This window comes from Penicillium robsamsonii, assembly GCF_028829455.1.
Source record: "Penicillium robsamsonii strain IBT 29466 chromosome Unknown utg000005l_segment0_segment0, whole genome shotgun sequence".
NCBI lineage: Eukaryota > Fungi > Ascomycota > Eurotiomycetes > Eurotiales > Aspergillaceae > Penicillium > Penicillium robsamsonii.
In genome coordinates this window covers 1,494,954-1,510,005 of record NW_026643223.1, presented here as the reverse complement: position 1 = coordinate 1,510,005, position 15,052 = coordinate 1,494,954, and the positions used below count along the sequence as shown (strand labels likewise).

At 47.7% G+C, this 15,052-nt stretch overlaps 7 protein-coding genes across 7 annotated transcripts; 4 read left to right on the top strand and 3 right to left on the bottom strand.

The window, feature by feature from the left end:
• Positions 1-775: 775 nt before the first annotated feature.
• Positions 776-1,152, bottom strand: N7447_008601 (uncharacterized protein; the record flags this gene model as incomplete). The annotated part of the gene is made up of 2 exons (XM_057232863.1): positions 776-989; positions 1,139-1,152. 2 exons carry the CDS (start codon positions 1,150-1,152, stop codon positions 776-778), a joined length of 228 nt encoding a protein of 75 aa, XP_057082405.1.
• A 3,165-nt stretch (positions 1,153-4,317) lies between these two features.
• Positions 4,318-5,148, bottom strand: N7447_008600 (60S ribosomal protein eL21; the record flags this gene model as incomplete). Its single annotated transcript, XM_057232862.1, has 4 exons — positions 5,051-5,148; positions 4,865-4,932; positions 4,752-4,799; positions 4,318-4,648 (listed from the first exon to the last, which is right to left on the bottom strand). Exons 1-4 carry the CDS (start codon positions 5,084-5,086, stop codon positions 4,318-4,320), a joined length of 483 nt encoding a protein of 160 aa, XP_057082404.1. The 5' UTR covers positions 5,087-5,148.
• A 1,169-nt stretch (positions 5,149-6,317) lies between these two features.
• N7447_008599 (40S ribosomal protein uS4) lies at positions 6,318-7,183 on the top strand (the record flags this gene model as incomplete). Its single annotated transcript, XM_057232861.1, has 5 exons — positions 6,318-6,325; positions 6,381-6,418; positions 6,478-6,496; positions 6,573-6,671; positions 6,775-7,183. The coding sequence occupies 5 exons, from the start codon at positions 6,318-6,320 to the stop codon at positions 7,181-7,183; spliced, it is 573 nt and encodes a 190-aa protein (XP_057082403.1).
• A 340-nt stretch (positions 7,184-7,523) lies between these two features.
• On the bottom strand, positions 7,524-8,538 carry N7447_008598 (uncharacterized protein; the record flags this gene model as incomplete). Its single annotated transcript, XM_057232860.1, has 3 exons — positions 7,524-7,966; positions 8,029-8,248; positions 8,320-8,538. 3 exons carry the CDS (start codon positions 8,536-8,538, stop codon positions 7,524-7,526), a joined length of 882 nt encoding a protein of 293 aa, XP_057082402.1.
• A 320-nt stretch (positions 8,539-8,858) lies between these two features.
• Positions 8,859-10,224, top strand: N7447_008597 (uncharacterized protein; the record flags this gene model as incomplete). Its single annotated transcript, XM_057232859.1, has 4 exons — positions 8,859-8,956; positions 9,015-9,127; positions 9,168-9,520; positions 9,628-10,224. 4 exons carry the CDS (start codon positions 8,859-8,861, stop codon positions 10,222-10,224), a joined length of 1,161 nt encoding a protein of 386 aa, XP_057082401.1.
• Positions 10,225-10,877: 653 nt separating this feature from the next.
• N7447_008596 (DOPA 4,5-dioxygenase family protein) lies at positions 10,878-11,681 on the top strand (the record flags this gene model as incomplete). Its single annotated transcript, XM_057232858.1, has 4 exons — positions 10,878-10,948; positions 11,002-11,134; positions 11,202-11,259; positions 11,365-11,681. 4 exons carry the CDS (start codon positions 10,878-10,880, stop codon positions 11,679-11,681), a joined length of 579 nt encoding a protein of 192 aa, XP_057082400.1.
• Positions 11,682-12,601: 920 nt separating this feature from the next.
• On the top strand, positions 12,602-13,815 carry N7447_008595 (Vacuolar protein sorting-associated protein 62; the record flags this gene model as incomplete). The annotated part of the gene is made up of 5 exons (XM_057232857.1): positions 12,602-12,707; positions 12,758-13,088; positions 13,138-13,194; positions 13,249-13,410; positions 13,467-13,815. 5 exons carry the CDS (start codon positions 12,602-12,604, stop codon positions 13,813-13,815), a joined length of 1,005 nt encoding a protein of 334 aa, XP_057082399.1.
• Between the last annotated feature and the right edge of the window lie 1,237 nt (positions 13,816-15,052).

Here is a 15,052-nt window from a genome sequence, read left to right as displayed (position 1 = left end):
ATATTATTACTGCTTGTTTGATTGTTTTAGGTCAAGGCTTATTTCTTTTTTTTTTAAAAAAAAAAAAAGGGCGTAGAAGAGGTTCCGATCAGGGGAAACAGATCTCCAGTCTTTGGATACGAACAATTACGCATAAACCCAGAGAGGGAGAAAAAAAAAGAAAAAGAAAAGGATTAATGCAGGGCGGTACCTGCAGGTAGTAGGAAGTGAATTGTCTCTACCTGGGAAGGTTTGGATCAAAGTGGAGAAACGGATCAGACCGAGAGGTTACCATCTACCATGGTTCATCCGGAGTTTGAATGTAAGATCGAATGATATTTCGACTTTGTTGGTCAATACTCGAGGACAATTTTGGAAGGTTTTAAGGTGGAACAATATCCTATTGCTCGCTGGGACTAGCAGAAATGATTGCTGTGATCAAGACAGTTACGTCGTGTCATATATCACCCAGCTACAATCGCCTTCTAGATCTGGGAAAGAAAAATGGGAACAAACAGAACGCAATCTAAATATCACTTGTCTATATGCATGAGCTCGCCCCTATACTTATAAGAAAATAAAAAATAAAAAAAGAACGAAACACAAGAGGAAAAAAAAAAATCAGTAAGACGACCCCAGAAGCCCCACTCCCAAACCGTTAGCCAATCTACCAGGTCCTTCCCGTCTAAGAAGTAGTCCCAACCAAAAAGATGAAACCAAACCTCCGATCTTACTTGTCGGGAAACTCCCCAAAATATTCATGTACAATATTCTGATACAAAGCCCATGACCAAGCCTAAGTTTGGGACGAGTAGGCGGCTTTCGCTGGTGACCATGGCTCCGATGAGGCAGGAGCCTGCGCCCAAGCGTCAAGCATATATGGGCTTCCCTCCTGCGGCTCCGGGCCGGAGGCGAGCAAAGACTGCGAGGCGTCATTGTTGCCGAGGGGAGTGGTGTCTTGGCCAGTGGAGTCAAGTGGCTCGCCCGCGAGGAAGTCAGACGACAAGTCTCTGAGCGAAAGTAAAGGTTAGCAAATAAAACGAGAAAACAGACAATCCGGTTCTTGGTGGAATGACCTCAATGACAACGGAGTTGAAAATTGAGGTTGCCGGGGGAGAGCGTGTATTGATAGTACATGCTACCAAACTAGATGGCTTACTTTTCGGAGCTCATTTTGGCGCTTATGAAAAGGATTGGGGTGTCAAAAGAAGCGGTCAACACGACGTTTGAGGGAGAATGGAATAATGAGGATTGATAAGTTGGTAGCTAGGGAAGCTATCAATGGTAATGCAAGAAAGACCAGTTTAATAATTGCCGGTGCAGATTCCCGAAGAAGTAGTCGGGGCACTAGATGTGAGCTTGTAAAATGGAAATGCGATGACTCTTGAGGGGAAAGATGTCCAGATTTAAGCCCGCTGAAATAGACCTCAGTACCTACGAAGGAGTAGAGCACCCGGGTGCAGAGGCTCATCTTGCCTGGGTGGGAGATCTAGGGTATTTGGTATTTTTATGGGGGCAGTGACGAGGTTAGATGGAGAAAATAAGGTGAAGGGTCTACGATCGGATCGCCATACGTATGTATGGAGTATCCAGACATATTGAAGAATATTCTTTTTAGATAACTAATCAACACCTAGGCATCCACCTGCATGGATGGTATGGTGCTGACTAACGCGTTAGAGCTAGGTATCGAGCTTAGGAGGTAATGTGTATCTACCTCACCCCCTCTGATTCTGTGCAAAAGAAATAATAAAGGGAGGAGGTTACAAAATGATAAGTCTGGCCCCGGGCCTATTATCCCTGTATGAGCATGTATCATGTATTGGTCAAAGGTCATCTGTCCACGGAGTATGTAGCAATAACTATGGTTAACTCAATTTACCGAGTAAGCCTTGCTGAACTTGGCCCGGGTGTAACATAGGTATTATGCGTCTACTCGGGAATGGATGTTAAAAAATAATTTGATTTAAGTATGAAGTATGACCCAGGCATAAGCAAATGAAGAAGCGATCGTTCCTGAAATCTCCATCGTCAAACTAGTGTGCGCACCCCTGTTTAAGGTGATGCGTTGCACCTACCCCGGACAACGCCATGTCGTCATCAGATGAAATCTATAGAGTTCTGGAGCAGTGTGGCTGAGTCCGTATAATTCTAGACTTTCATTATCCAAGGTGTTTCGGGTCTATAGAATCATGTAGGGTATATGCCGAGTACACCGTGTAATGACGGGCGCACCTAGACGCCCAAATATCACCATCACCATCACCATCACCATCACCAATCTACTTCAATTCACAAGCCCGTCTCGGGTTTGTGGAAAGTCGGTGTAGGGGTATACACACACACTAGCAATTTTATCACGCCATTTTCAGCACAGTGCATCAGAAAGGCATGGTTCAAGAATCTAGACACTTGACACATTTTATCAGAAAATATATATCCGAGAATGTGACCCGTCGATCTGTAAACTCGTGGGATTAGTTCGCCGCCACCGTTTGTAGGTTGTGAAATTAAAAACGAGGTGGATGATCATAGAGTCTAAGCCCATGCGCAACAGAATGACTGCAGGTCGCGAAGAGTTTGCCCCATCACAGGAGAGAAAGCACATTCGAGAACAATCCTTGCCATTTCTGCATGACTTCAAATATGATTGCTCACATTACAAATTCCTAGGAACAAGTCACAGAGGCTATGCTATCCCTATAACTATGGCTTTCTGGTTGGGCTCTTGGGTTTGATGCCCGGGCTGTAAGGAGTCCGGCGTATTTCCTTGTGTTTCGGGAAAGCAAAGAGTCTAGGCGTCTATGTAGGCATTGAGGTTATGGGAGAAGGATTCAAGCCACAAAAGGGGTTGGGTTTAGGCACAAGATACACTCTAGGCCGATCGAGGTATAGTTATAAGATATAAAATACAAAACAATAGTATCGTTTTCTCCACTTAATGGCCCCCCTTTACGTCATACAGTTGGATCCTGAAACACGAGGGTTCGTGTTCGTGGTGTTCGACGACCAGCTGACTTTTCTAGAACCTTTCCAGGTTGGGCCGGGCACAGAATCCTCGATACCTCTTCACCCGCCCCAAGGTTCCACTCGCAACGCAAAGACAAAAGCCAATCACCAATCTGGGAGACCAGGACTCTATACTCCATACCACTCGGGTGCTTTGATCAGAAGATATGGAGATGAATGAGCGAAACTTCCATACCGCAAGCCCTTAGACAAAATCTAAGACTTTTTTTTTTTTTTTCAAGCAGGGGCAAGAGATAGTCCATCATCGGGACTGGCTACAGGCTGCCAATCACCGCTGAAAGCAGGGGGTCTGACAAGAACATGAAAAGCCTATACGGAGTACACCACCAAATGTCGATCTGTGGCTTTTTAGTTTCTGGTTCGGATCCTTCTCCTACACGATTCCAAGGTAGGTTTCGGGTTGAGAGAGGTAATACTGGTCAGATCAGAAAAATAGGAGTCGAGCAGAATGGGTGAGTGGGCGAGTGGGTTCTGGTGGTCATCGCCAGGGTACAACGGACTTCAGATGATTGCCCAACTTTGATTTCGGCCAGTGTTAGTTCGATTGTGATGGGATATGATGGTGGCGGTGCAGTTAAGGATTGCTGCGACCATGTATTATTACCCCCCCTATCTGCAATGCAACATTCCTGCATATCAATGTGGCCCTGGCATTGAAAAAAAGTACAAAGGTAACTATTGGGAACATTTGTGTCATAGGTTAATTGCTTTTTTTCTTTCTTTGCTGTGCCATGCCCACAAGGCCCAAAACATAAAGTTGCGTCGGCGCAGTGGGACCCAGAACGTGTCATATTTGATATCTGAAGTTCACTCATGTATTTAGTAAAGCAAAACGGTTGGTGTACTGCAGAATAATATGGCCCGATTTGGAAGTATAGCAGATTGTCAAGTCGTGCTCGTCAATCATCATCCGAGCTCACTGGAATCCGTAACCTTTAGATCTAGTTGGCAAGTATAATCATCAATAATTCAAGTTTGAACAATGCATGAAATACAAATGGCTCCGGGATGGGCTGCCGATCAAGGCCAAGATAGAGAACGAACAGAACTACGAACACAGGTCTAGAACAGTAGATCGAATCCTGAGTTATGCCGGAGCGGGAAAAATGTTGACATGAACTCGGAAATTTTTTGATTTTGTTTCATTCAGGGGAATCTATGCACAGGCGAGAGATGTGCCAGGGCATCCGAAACCCTTTGCGCTTCGTCTCATGTATCAAAGTCCATTTCAGTCTAGGCAAAAATGGAGCGAAAACCCAGTAAACACCTAACAACCGCACACACCGTTCCAAATCGATAACGAGCCCTTTAAATGTGGGTATCGTAGGCGATGGGGACAACGGTCTCGGGCTTGTTGCCAGCCTGCTTGACGAAGTGGGCCTCGCGGGGACCGACGGCCTGGCGCTTCAGGTGAACGTGGACACCCTTCTCCTTGGCCTCACGCTTCTTGATGGCGTTCTCCTTGACACGCTTGATGAAGTCCTCGCGGGAGCGGGAGTGCTGAACGTGCTCGATGCGGACGCTGATACGCTTCTCGAGGTAGCGGTTGTCGACCTTCTTGTAGAGGATGACACCAACGGCGGACTTGGTGACGTTGTAGACGACACCGGTCTTACCGTGGTAGACCTTGTGGGGCATACTGTTCAACTGTTAGATTCTCGTCTTCTCTTCCCGATTTCGCATTGCGTGTGGTGTATGATCGCAGCGGGAGCGCAGGGAGGAAGTTTCGGAATTTTACTGACCCCTTCTGGACGGCACCGTTGACCTTGAGGTCGACAATATCACCAACACTAAAAATAACCGTCAGATTTCAATTCTTGTCGTTTCATTCGAGATTCGATTGTGTTGAGCGTACCGGTAGGTCTTCATGTAGGTAGAGAGACGGATCATACCGGCCTCCTTGAAGCCACGGCTGAAGGCATACTGTTCATCATTTCGTTAGCACTTATCCTCCCTGAGGCCCCAAGGGCGTATTCGGTTGCTCTAGGTCGTGCTTCCAATATGAAAAAAGACGTGTGTCGTAGAGGGAATCAGAACGTACCCGAGTGCCGGCGCGCAGACCGTACGAGTGAGGCATGACGGCGGTGTTGTGTTTGGTGCTGGAGGTTAATTGTCGACGGGGGCCTTCAACACGAAAAAACGAGAGTGTCGGATAACAATTTGTGGGATGAGTGACTAATCAGCATATGTGGACCCTCGCTAAAAGAAAGCACACTACTCCGCTTTAGGCTTAGGCGATGTGTTCCGAATTGGGTTAGCGCGCGAATTAATATTCGGCCAATCAAAGCTTGAATTGGCTCAAGAGGTCGTTACCAACATGAACATGTAGTCCTCTTTCCTCTCCTTCCCTTCCTGTATCTATGTCAATTCTTCGCAAACGACTCTATTCCAAATGCGCTAACTTTTAACTAAACTGTATCTCAAGTCTATCCTCATGGTACGTTGTGTATTGGCTACATGAATCCTGCAAAATGGCGAGCGCGCAGGTAGTGTCGAGGCTGGCCGAGGAGATAATAGAATTATTTGAGCACATCACCAAGCTCTGCAATTGCCAAGTCCCATAAGCAGAGTGTACCTTCAGATTCTAAGCTTTGTCTACGGTGATCCTCCAACCCTATTTTCCGACACAGTCGGTACAATGAACTGATATGCTAAACACAATATCATCCTGTGAGAACCATCCAGCGGCTAGCAACCCTAGACCGAGTTCCAGTATATAGACCATTACACTACTCACAGGTGCTTGAACATCTGAGTAGACTGTCATTCTTCGCTAGATCATATCGGCCACTAAATCGGGATGCTGAGGAAAACAGCCTCTGCCCATTGATTACGATTGGTCAAATATGGAAGTTAAAGACGACTAAATTAACCTGAATCTTTTGGGCTCGTATCAATTTCGCCTGCTTGTTATAGCGCAGGAAACCATCATGCAAAACCCCAGTTTTGATGATCTGCCTAATGCAACATCAAAAAAGGTCCCTAGTTAGAGCGATCCATGAGAATGTCGTACAAGTCATGTTATGTTCGCATAGGTAGCTCAACCAATTCAGACAAATATAACTCAAGAATAGGTGCAGACGAACATGCCCAAGTGATTGACGGCCGACAATTCCTAAGGTTGCGAAGAGTGGGACCCATCTAGGACCCCGCCGGTAGAGGCTCTTGAAATTTGCATTTTAGATCACATGACCCCTTCTCAATTAGGACTAGCCCCTTAGGGCTCGCATCGCGCACACTCAAATTCTCAATTCGTCCTCGTCCCTTTCGACCTCCCGTCGACAACCTCCGCCCATCTAACCGCAGCTATGGCCCCGTGAGTATATCAACAAATCGAAGGCATTGCAGCGTTCTAATCAGTTTCTGTGCAGTCGCGTTTCCTCCAAGACCTACAAGGTCCCCCGTCGCCGTAAGTGAATTTCCATCGAAATTGACAATCTAAACGTGTAAAGGCTAACTTCATCACAGCCTTCGAGTCGGCCCGTCTGTTAGTACTCTCCGGCCACTGACCAGAAGCGTGCTTCTGGTTATGTCGTGTTCATAATTCCTAACCTTTTTTATAGTGATGCTGAACTCAAGACTGTCGGCGAGTACGGCCTGCGCAACAAGCGTGAGGTGTGGCGTGTCCAGCTCACCCTCTCCAAGATCCGTCGTGCTGCTCGGTATGTGCAACGAAAATTCGTGATTTTGCGAAGCTCCGAGCGATCGGGCCTATGCAGATCAAAATTTGGTGGACATGGCGCTAATTTTTCATGTTCTCCACAGTGAGCTCCTCACTCTCGACGAGAAGGACCCCAAGCGTCTCTTCGAAGGCAATGCCCTCATTCGCCGTCTTGTCCGCATCGGTGTGCTCGATGAGTCCCGCATGAAGCTCGATTACGTCCTTGCCCTGAAGGCCGATGATTTCCTTGAGCGTCGTCTCCAGACCTGCGTCTACAAGCTTGGCCTCGCCAAGTCCATCCACCACGCCCGTGTCCTGATCAAGCAGCGTCACATCCGTGTCGGAAAGCAGATCGTCAACGTTCCCTCGTTCATGGTCCGTCTCGACTCCCAGAAGCACATCGACTTCTCTCTCACCTCTCCCTTCGGTGGTGGCCGTCCCGGCCGCGTTCGCCGCAAGAAGGCCGCTGCCGCCGCTGGTGGTGAGGAGGCCGAGGAGGAGGATGAGGAGTAAATTATTCCCAATATTCCCCACAAAATGGAGTACGGTCGGGTTTCGCTTGGGGCGCCTTCACACCATGGAGGTTCAAAATGACTGCAGCATAGCGTCTCATGTTATACGATCATGCAATACAATGAATCAAAAACAGCCGAAAGGCTTCAATTTGGAACCCGATTTAATCAATTCAATTTCCATGCTTTTCCGTAACCTGGAATTATACTATGTGCCCCATGGACCCATATATGTACAGTAGATCCTAAACGCCATTTTTAGATCCCCACCCACCTAAGATTAGCTCAAACGTTCGTCCTTCGTGGCATCGTACACAAGCCTAGGCTTGGCCTGCAGAATATCATGTCTGTGTAGTCCCCACCAATTCTTTCAAGGTCTCTTCTGCCCCTCTGTACCAACGTCCCATCTCTTCTAGTCCATCACTTTCGCCCTGTTGCTTCTTGCGTTGGGCTTCACGAGCTTGCGCGATCGCATCTGACTTCCGTCGCTCAAGCACGGTGCGCTCTCTCTCTACTGCCTCGGCCTCTCGGGTCTTCCGAGGCAATGTGTTGTGCATAGTAGCCAGCTGACGATTCAATGCTGCCAGCTCCGCCTCACGTTCTGCCAATAGTGCCAAGGTCGCGGGAAGAGGAAGATTCTGCGACGAGGAAGCATTGTTGGGATTAGACGGATCCATGGTGGCTACCTGCTTGGCGCGGAGTTCGGCGATGGTGGACTCGAGGTTCTCGATTGAAGCAGGCAGCGTTGAGAGCTGTGTAGTTTGAAGTTCGACATTTTTGTAACCTATGGCCGCGGTAAACGCTTCAGTCAACATGTTCGTCGTCCACGCGTCATTGGTCACTCACGGCTTGCCAAGTCACGCCCCATTAGTTCCATCTCCTCAATCATAATCCTTGCGTCTTCTTTCCGTGCCTTGAGCTCGGCTTTCACGTCCGCTAGTTGCGTCTCCAGTTCCATGTTCTCATTATGGCCGACAATCACAGGTGGGTCGCCAACAATGGCGCGCAAGAACTTTTCTTTCGTTACTTGTTCGAGGTAGGAGAATCGCAGCTTGGAGAATAGTTCCTATGCGAAAATATCAGTATTTGCTGGTTTGGACAGCGGGCATTCGCGGTATTCGGGCTCATCGCGCGGACCTTGTAATGTGAAAGATCGGCCTCTAACGAGGCGGGGGTGGGATCATCAAAATTTGAGATGGATACATCGGAGGTTCGCTTTGAAGGAGATGGGTAAGATCCCCCAACTTCGGTGGAAATTGGCTCGCTGATGCGAATAATCGCGAGTCGGTTCTTCAAATCGCCATTCTCCTCCAACTGCCGGAGTGCCGCAAGGGCTTCAGATGACGAGTTCTCCATATTGATAGGGTCTGGATATTGATAATTTGGCTGTGAAAAGAAAAACCGCAAGATTTGCGATTGCTCGAAAGCTTGGAGGGGTCGAGTCCACCTGCGGCGGCATACAGTAAATAGATATCAAAGGCGGTCAGTCCAACGTTTGGAAGGCGCTTTGGTCTTCGCCTCTCTTGGTTTCCTTTCAACTGAAGAGGATTTCGCCTTTGTTCTATTTTAATATGGCCTCCTAGTATACATAATTGCTCTTAGTTTGCATTCTTCGCCTTCATCGGTGCACTCTTTCCACGTCCTCAAAGTGCTGCGATCTGCGGCTCAACTGCATCATGGACGACGATTATGTTGCACAGCTCCTGGCCAAGGAGGCTAAGGAGAGTTCTATAAAGTACGCGTCCCAAGGACTAAGTGCCTTTATGCCTTCAAGGTTGGTTTGGTCTCATGATCTTTGGTTGCATGGGTATACAACTGACAAACACTTGCAGACCGACAAACAATGCCCCAAAACCCAATACTCGCTTCCTACGAAATCTCATCAAAGTAACAGACAATCATAACACAGCTCTGAAGCTCAAAGAGGAAAGAGAAGCACGGGAGCGTATGCGCCAGCTGAAATATCAGGCCTCGGGTGCTTCAAGTGCTTTGGCTCCAACGTCGACACACCTTTCTTCCAAACGATCTGATGATCGTGAAGTGCGAGGATCAAGAGACCACCGGAGAGGAGATCGGGAAGATCGCAATCGCTCGCATCGAAAAAGAACTCGAAGTCGCTCCCCTTCGGCGGAACGAGACCGGTCGCGGAGGCATCGACGAACAAACGAAAAATATGACGGAACTGGAGAAAAAGACAAAGACCATGAACATCGGCGTGAGCACCGGGACTACCAATCATCTAGGAGAGATCGACGGCACAGAGATAAGGAACACACCAGGCGGCGACGTGATCGGTCATATTCGAGGTCTCCCAGCCGTTCTCCGCAAAGGGACCGAAGTACCGACCTCCATCGCCATCGAAGACTAAAACGTGAATACGAACATCGTACTCGCTCCCTTTCCCGTTCCCGCTCACCAGAGTCGTATAAATTTCGGCGATCAAAGCGGGAAGATGCATCGCCACATGGGTCCCGCCGTTCGCACCTTGAACCCAGCACGCGGCATAGACGAGCGTCGCCGTTTTCTACTATAACTGCACGGCAAAAAGAGACGGGCAACGAATCCGATCCTCTAGAAGACCTTGTCGGGCCACTCCCTCCCCGACAAAACGAGGCACCTATCCGTTCCCGTGGGCGGGGGGCCTATAAACACAATATGAGCAATATTGATGCTCACTTTGCACCCGGGTACGACCCGGCTACCGATGTGCATCTAGAAGAAGACAAATTACACTCCCTGGGCCAGGAACCCTCTCGTCGTCCTGTCGCGGGGCTCATGACAAAAGATGATGACTGGGACATGGCAATGGAGGCGCTGCGTGATCGTGAGCGCTGGAGGAATAAGGGCGAGGAGAGGCTACGTACAGCCGGAATTGACGAGGCATCCATTGATAGATGGAAGAATAACACCGCTTTTGCAAGTGTGGACCGAGAAGGCAAACTGGAGGACGTACAGTGGTCGAAGAAAGGCGAAGGACGGGAATGGGATCGCGGCAAGTTTGTCGACGACGATGGCCATATTGACATTCGGGCTGCTTGGTAGTGTTCCAAGGTTTCTTACTACATGCTTTGATCATTGGCGTTCGAGGACTGTGCTGTGGGTGATACCAAGGTGTATATTCTAACTTTGATTATTCTTGGCCTCAACTTCATGAATATTTTGGCGTGCCTTGTCTATGTTATACAAAATAATTATAAAATTCATGATTCTTTCAATAATTCGATGTTCTATAGTCATTGTCTTGGGTGCCCAGGTGAAGATATATATATTTCTAGGGAGGATAGCATAAAATCTCAAAAGGATGACGATTGATTTAGCTAATCATGTTTCTAAACAAGCACTTTGACAGCAAGCTAATTAATACTTGCTATTTTGTATACGCAGCAAAAGTGTAGTTGATGTACAATCCATCGATGTCTATAGTTGATCTCGATCCCCGGCCCGTTCCGCGGCTTTGTCAGAGTGCGGAAAATCCCCCGTTGATGATGATACTTCAGGTTTAACTGACGAAATTTTGGACACAAGCTAGTGCTTACTAGTGATACTTCCTTGTCCTCGATTATCTGTACTGATTTGAAACCCCGCTGACCAACCCAAGTTATACTGTGCACATATACCTGCAGTCTTGCACCTATTTCTTTACATCACCACTACTCTCCTCTTATCTTCTCTCCAATCACCCCAATCTACCCACAATGACAGACGCATATGCCTTCTCATACCCATCTCCATTGGAGGGGTACGAAAATCTCGAGCCACTGTCTGAGTAAGTATCCCATGTAACCACATCGCACTCAAGACGCTTATTCTCTGCTGCAGCGAGCGAACCGAAGATGGTAAATCATTCAAGAACCCCCAACATGGCATATTAAGCAAAGCCTACTCGGAATTCCCCGACCCTCTTTCCAAAGGCCGAGAGGGAGGCTTCGACGTCCACATCTATCATTTCCAAGTAGGTCCCGCCACCATCCACCCCGGACAATAACGCCAAGCCACAGCGAAACTGACGCATCGACCAGAACAACCCCGACCAAGCCGCATACGCCAAAGCGCTCCACGAACGAATCAGGCGCGAATGTAAGCAGCGCATTCTTCTAGCCCAGAAAACTGCATCCCCTGGCCAGCTACTGCGAGGTCCAGTTGTCCAGTTCAATTGATCTCTTGCTTACACTATTTAAACAGTTCCCGAGCTTCGAATTTATACTTTCTTCGACCGGCCTATTGGCCCCCACCCAGTGGCAATGTTCGAAGTGAGTTTATTCACACCCGCGCAGTTTGGAGCCTTCATTCCTTGGTTGGTTATCAATCGGGGACCGCTTAGTGCTCTCGTTCATCCCAATACAGTGGCATCAGAGGATGAGAGTGAGCGCAACCACACCCAACGCGCAACTTGGCTTGGTGAACGGATTCCATTGGATTTGAGGCTTTTTAAGCTGATGAAGGCGGCGCAGAAGAAGAATGATGAAGAGGCTGAGAAGGCGAAGCAGGAGAACTTGTAGGATTAATGGATTGTGTTAGTAAGATAAATGCCTTCAATGAAGAGTTATAAACAGAAAAGTTCAATTCACTGCGTATGGATCACCACAACGTGTTGTGTTGAGGAATGTCAGCGGCTGGTGTGGAGGATATTGGTGTATCTCGCCTCTCTATACAAATAAACCGAGGAGCGCCATGCAGCCATCAATTCGGGTCCCCATGATAAATAATAATTACAAATAACAATATCCACAGAAAGACTCTATCACTATAACTAACTCAACCTAATTCGACACTAGTCAGAACTTTGTCATGAGGGCTTCGCAGGCAGGTGACATCGTCAGCAAAAAGAGCAATATAGCAATGATCTTCAACCTTGAGATGTGTTATGCAGATCGCACCATTATGATGACCAATGAACAACAAAATGCGACTCTTACTACTACTGCATTTACCTGTTCATGGGGCACCTGATGCAGGGCTCACATTCCTCAGGTTGCATACTGCATACTTTACCCCAGAGGAGAAAGGAGGTAAACAGGACACCTTCCAACAATCTCACCCTACCGGAATGCCACCGGAGCTCACATTGGGGTGTCCACGGCCATGCTGTCTTGTCCGAGTTTGAAAGTCCAAGTTAAGGTGCTGTGATCTACTGCTCGGAACACTGGCATGATCCCCCCGTCAAGAAGACCACTCACCTCGAAGGATCCATAGTATCACTGGAATATCAAATGATCTTGTGACTATGGACTTATATCACTTGCAATTTCATTAAACTGCTTCTCGCCCCACGGTATGTCTTCGAATCCGCCCATGACAAGATCATGCTGATAAACGTTGAGACTATACATCGGTATAAGTTAGCAAGGTTCGACTGGTTCCCTCATAGGGATTAAAAGGGTGCTTGTCGCTCCTCAATACTCGAGAATTGTCACACAACATGCGTTTTCTTACATCGTTGGCACTAGTTGGTCTATCGACCCAACCAGTCTGGGCATCCAACGATAGAGCTACACTAGACATCCCACCGTATGTCTTGGAATATGGTAAACTCTCTGAGATCTGCATTCCTAATATTAGCTTATTTGTTTTACAGCACCCTTGGTCTGGCTTCATAGTCAGGAAACATACATGCCGAGCGATATCCAGCAACAGCTCGATCATACCAGACCGAATGTCAACTGGACAGCCATCGAGGGAGTACAGTCACCACTCAACCTCAATAACCTTGATACGCTCAATTCTATGGGTAATACAAGCGTCTACTTAACCTCTCTAGAGGGTATCGAAGCCGATCCAGAGCCAACTTGGTTCCGGGGTATCAAACCGGACTCACAGGGACGAACGGGTGATGGTACAGGGAGTGTCATCATTACCACAGACCGTGGCAACGGAACCATTGATGCATTTTACTTTTACTTTTACGCGTGAGTCTGGCTATATCTAGTGTCCGTATTTGTACTGACGCGATCCCAGATACAACAAAGGCAGCAAGGTACTAGGCATGGAATTCGGTGACCATATCGGAGACTGGTGAGCGAAGAACAACATGTGTAGAGTCGCTCTGGCTAAGGAAGGGAAAATCAGGGAACATAACATGATCCGCTTCGTCAACGGCGAACCTAAAGAAATATGGTACAGCCAGCATGCCAGCGGGCAGGCATTCACCTACGCCGCCGTCGAAAAGAAGGATAAGCGGCCGTATGTCTACTCCGCGAGAGGCACGCATGCAAACTACGCAATTGCAGGGTAAGTTCCAGATACTTTCCCAAACCCGTTCAATGTCAATACTGATAGACATCCAGAACCCACGACCACGCTATCCCGGGCTTCAACCTCCCTGCAGGGTTTCTAATGGACTATACAGATCGCGGCATACTGTGGGATCCCGTGCTCAACGCCTATACTTATACCTACGATAAAACAACCGCTGCGTTCGAGGCTGTGAACTCTGAAGATCCGGTGGTTTGGTTGGATTTCAATGGGAAATGGGGTGATGACCAGCCGCCCAATGAGCCTGAAATATTTGGCGAGGCTAAAAATGTTGGTGGTCCTAATGGTCCTAAGTTCAAGGGATTGGATAGACAGAAGGTGTGTCCTTCCAAGTCGTGTTTTGTGCTTCCGATTAGGACTTTTTCTGTGAAGGCTTCGTGAGGGGGAGATGATGGGGTTGGGTTGATGGTGGGCTGGGGGTATATTGGATTGATCGTATAGGAGCATATAGGTGACTTCGGTATATACTGATAAAGAGTGGAAAGACTGCTACTTAGAATGAGAGATTGTCCCTGGACATTGTAATATCAGTAAAAATCAAAATGTGATGATGGCTCAGTTTCGTGCAAGCGCAAGGTTGCCTCTCTAGCCGAACAATCAAGAAAAGGAGAACAGAACACATTAAAAGTTCCCAGACCATTCGAAGGGAACTCATGTTCCCGTTCCTCCGGATCTCTCTTGCCGTTCTCTTTGGTCAAAAAAGAAATATTGAAGCTCCTGCAAGGGAAATCCACCCCACTTTTGCTCCACTCGGTTATATTTCGAGGCAGAAAACGCGAGATGTTCAGGGAGTATGGAGTCCAAAATACTCCTGTCGTCACGGAACAGCATATGTAGTTTCATGTACCATAAACAATGCACACAACATAAGGCAAAAGACTTGACAGAATCCCCAGGAAATGGTTCGCGTCCAGGGGCTCCAGTTCCCCACATGACCTCTCGTGTTTAAGCTGAGATCTTAAATTGTGGTGTTTCAGAATTTGATCTAGCTCGTATTGGAGGAGCTCAGGTGGCTAGGGTTCGATATGGTTATTAAACGGCGTAGTTAGTTTAATTATGTGCATTAGATTGCGGCTTTTTGGGCAATTGTTCTGGAGCCGAAGGCTTTGCCCTACCGGACGGGTTAGCCTTGGCTGTTAAGTTACTCCGTACTCCGTACATGTCCCGTTTTAGCGAGACATAAACAAGACAAGTATATTGCATCACCTGTTCTTTTTCCCTTTAATCTCAGGTCTATAGTGAATCGTGAATTATGGACAGGTGGAGCCCTAAACGGCCCCTGCCGCACGTGTCATATTCCCACGCGAGAAGAACGTGCTTTTGAGAATGTCATGATTCCCAAGGTTATCCAGGTCATTGGAGAGTCCATCCCGTCTGGCGTTAGCTCCCATTGGCGTCGGACGAACCGGCATCCAATGGCCATACAAAAGAAAGACCAAAGCTTCTAAGTGGAGAACGCTGCTCTGGAATATTTTACCCCTGAATGGCCATTTCTTATGCTCTCTATATTGATTTCTATCCCCTTAGTACTCTATAGTGAAATTAAATCCTCTTCCTTTCGTTCACCCTCTTTTCCCTCTTTCTCCAAGCGCCGCTGTTGCTGGACGCTGTGAGCAGG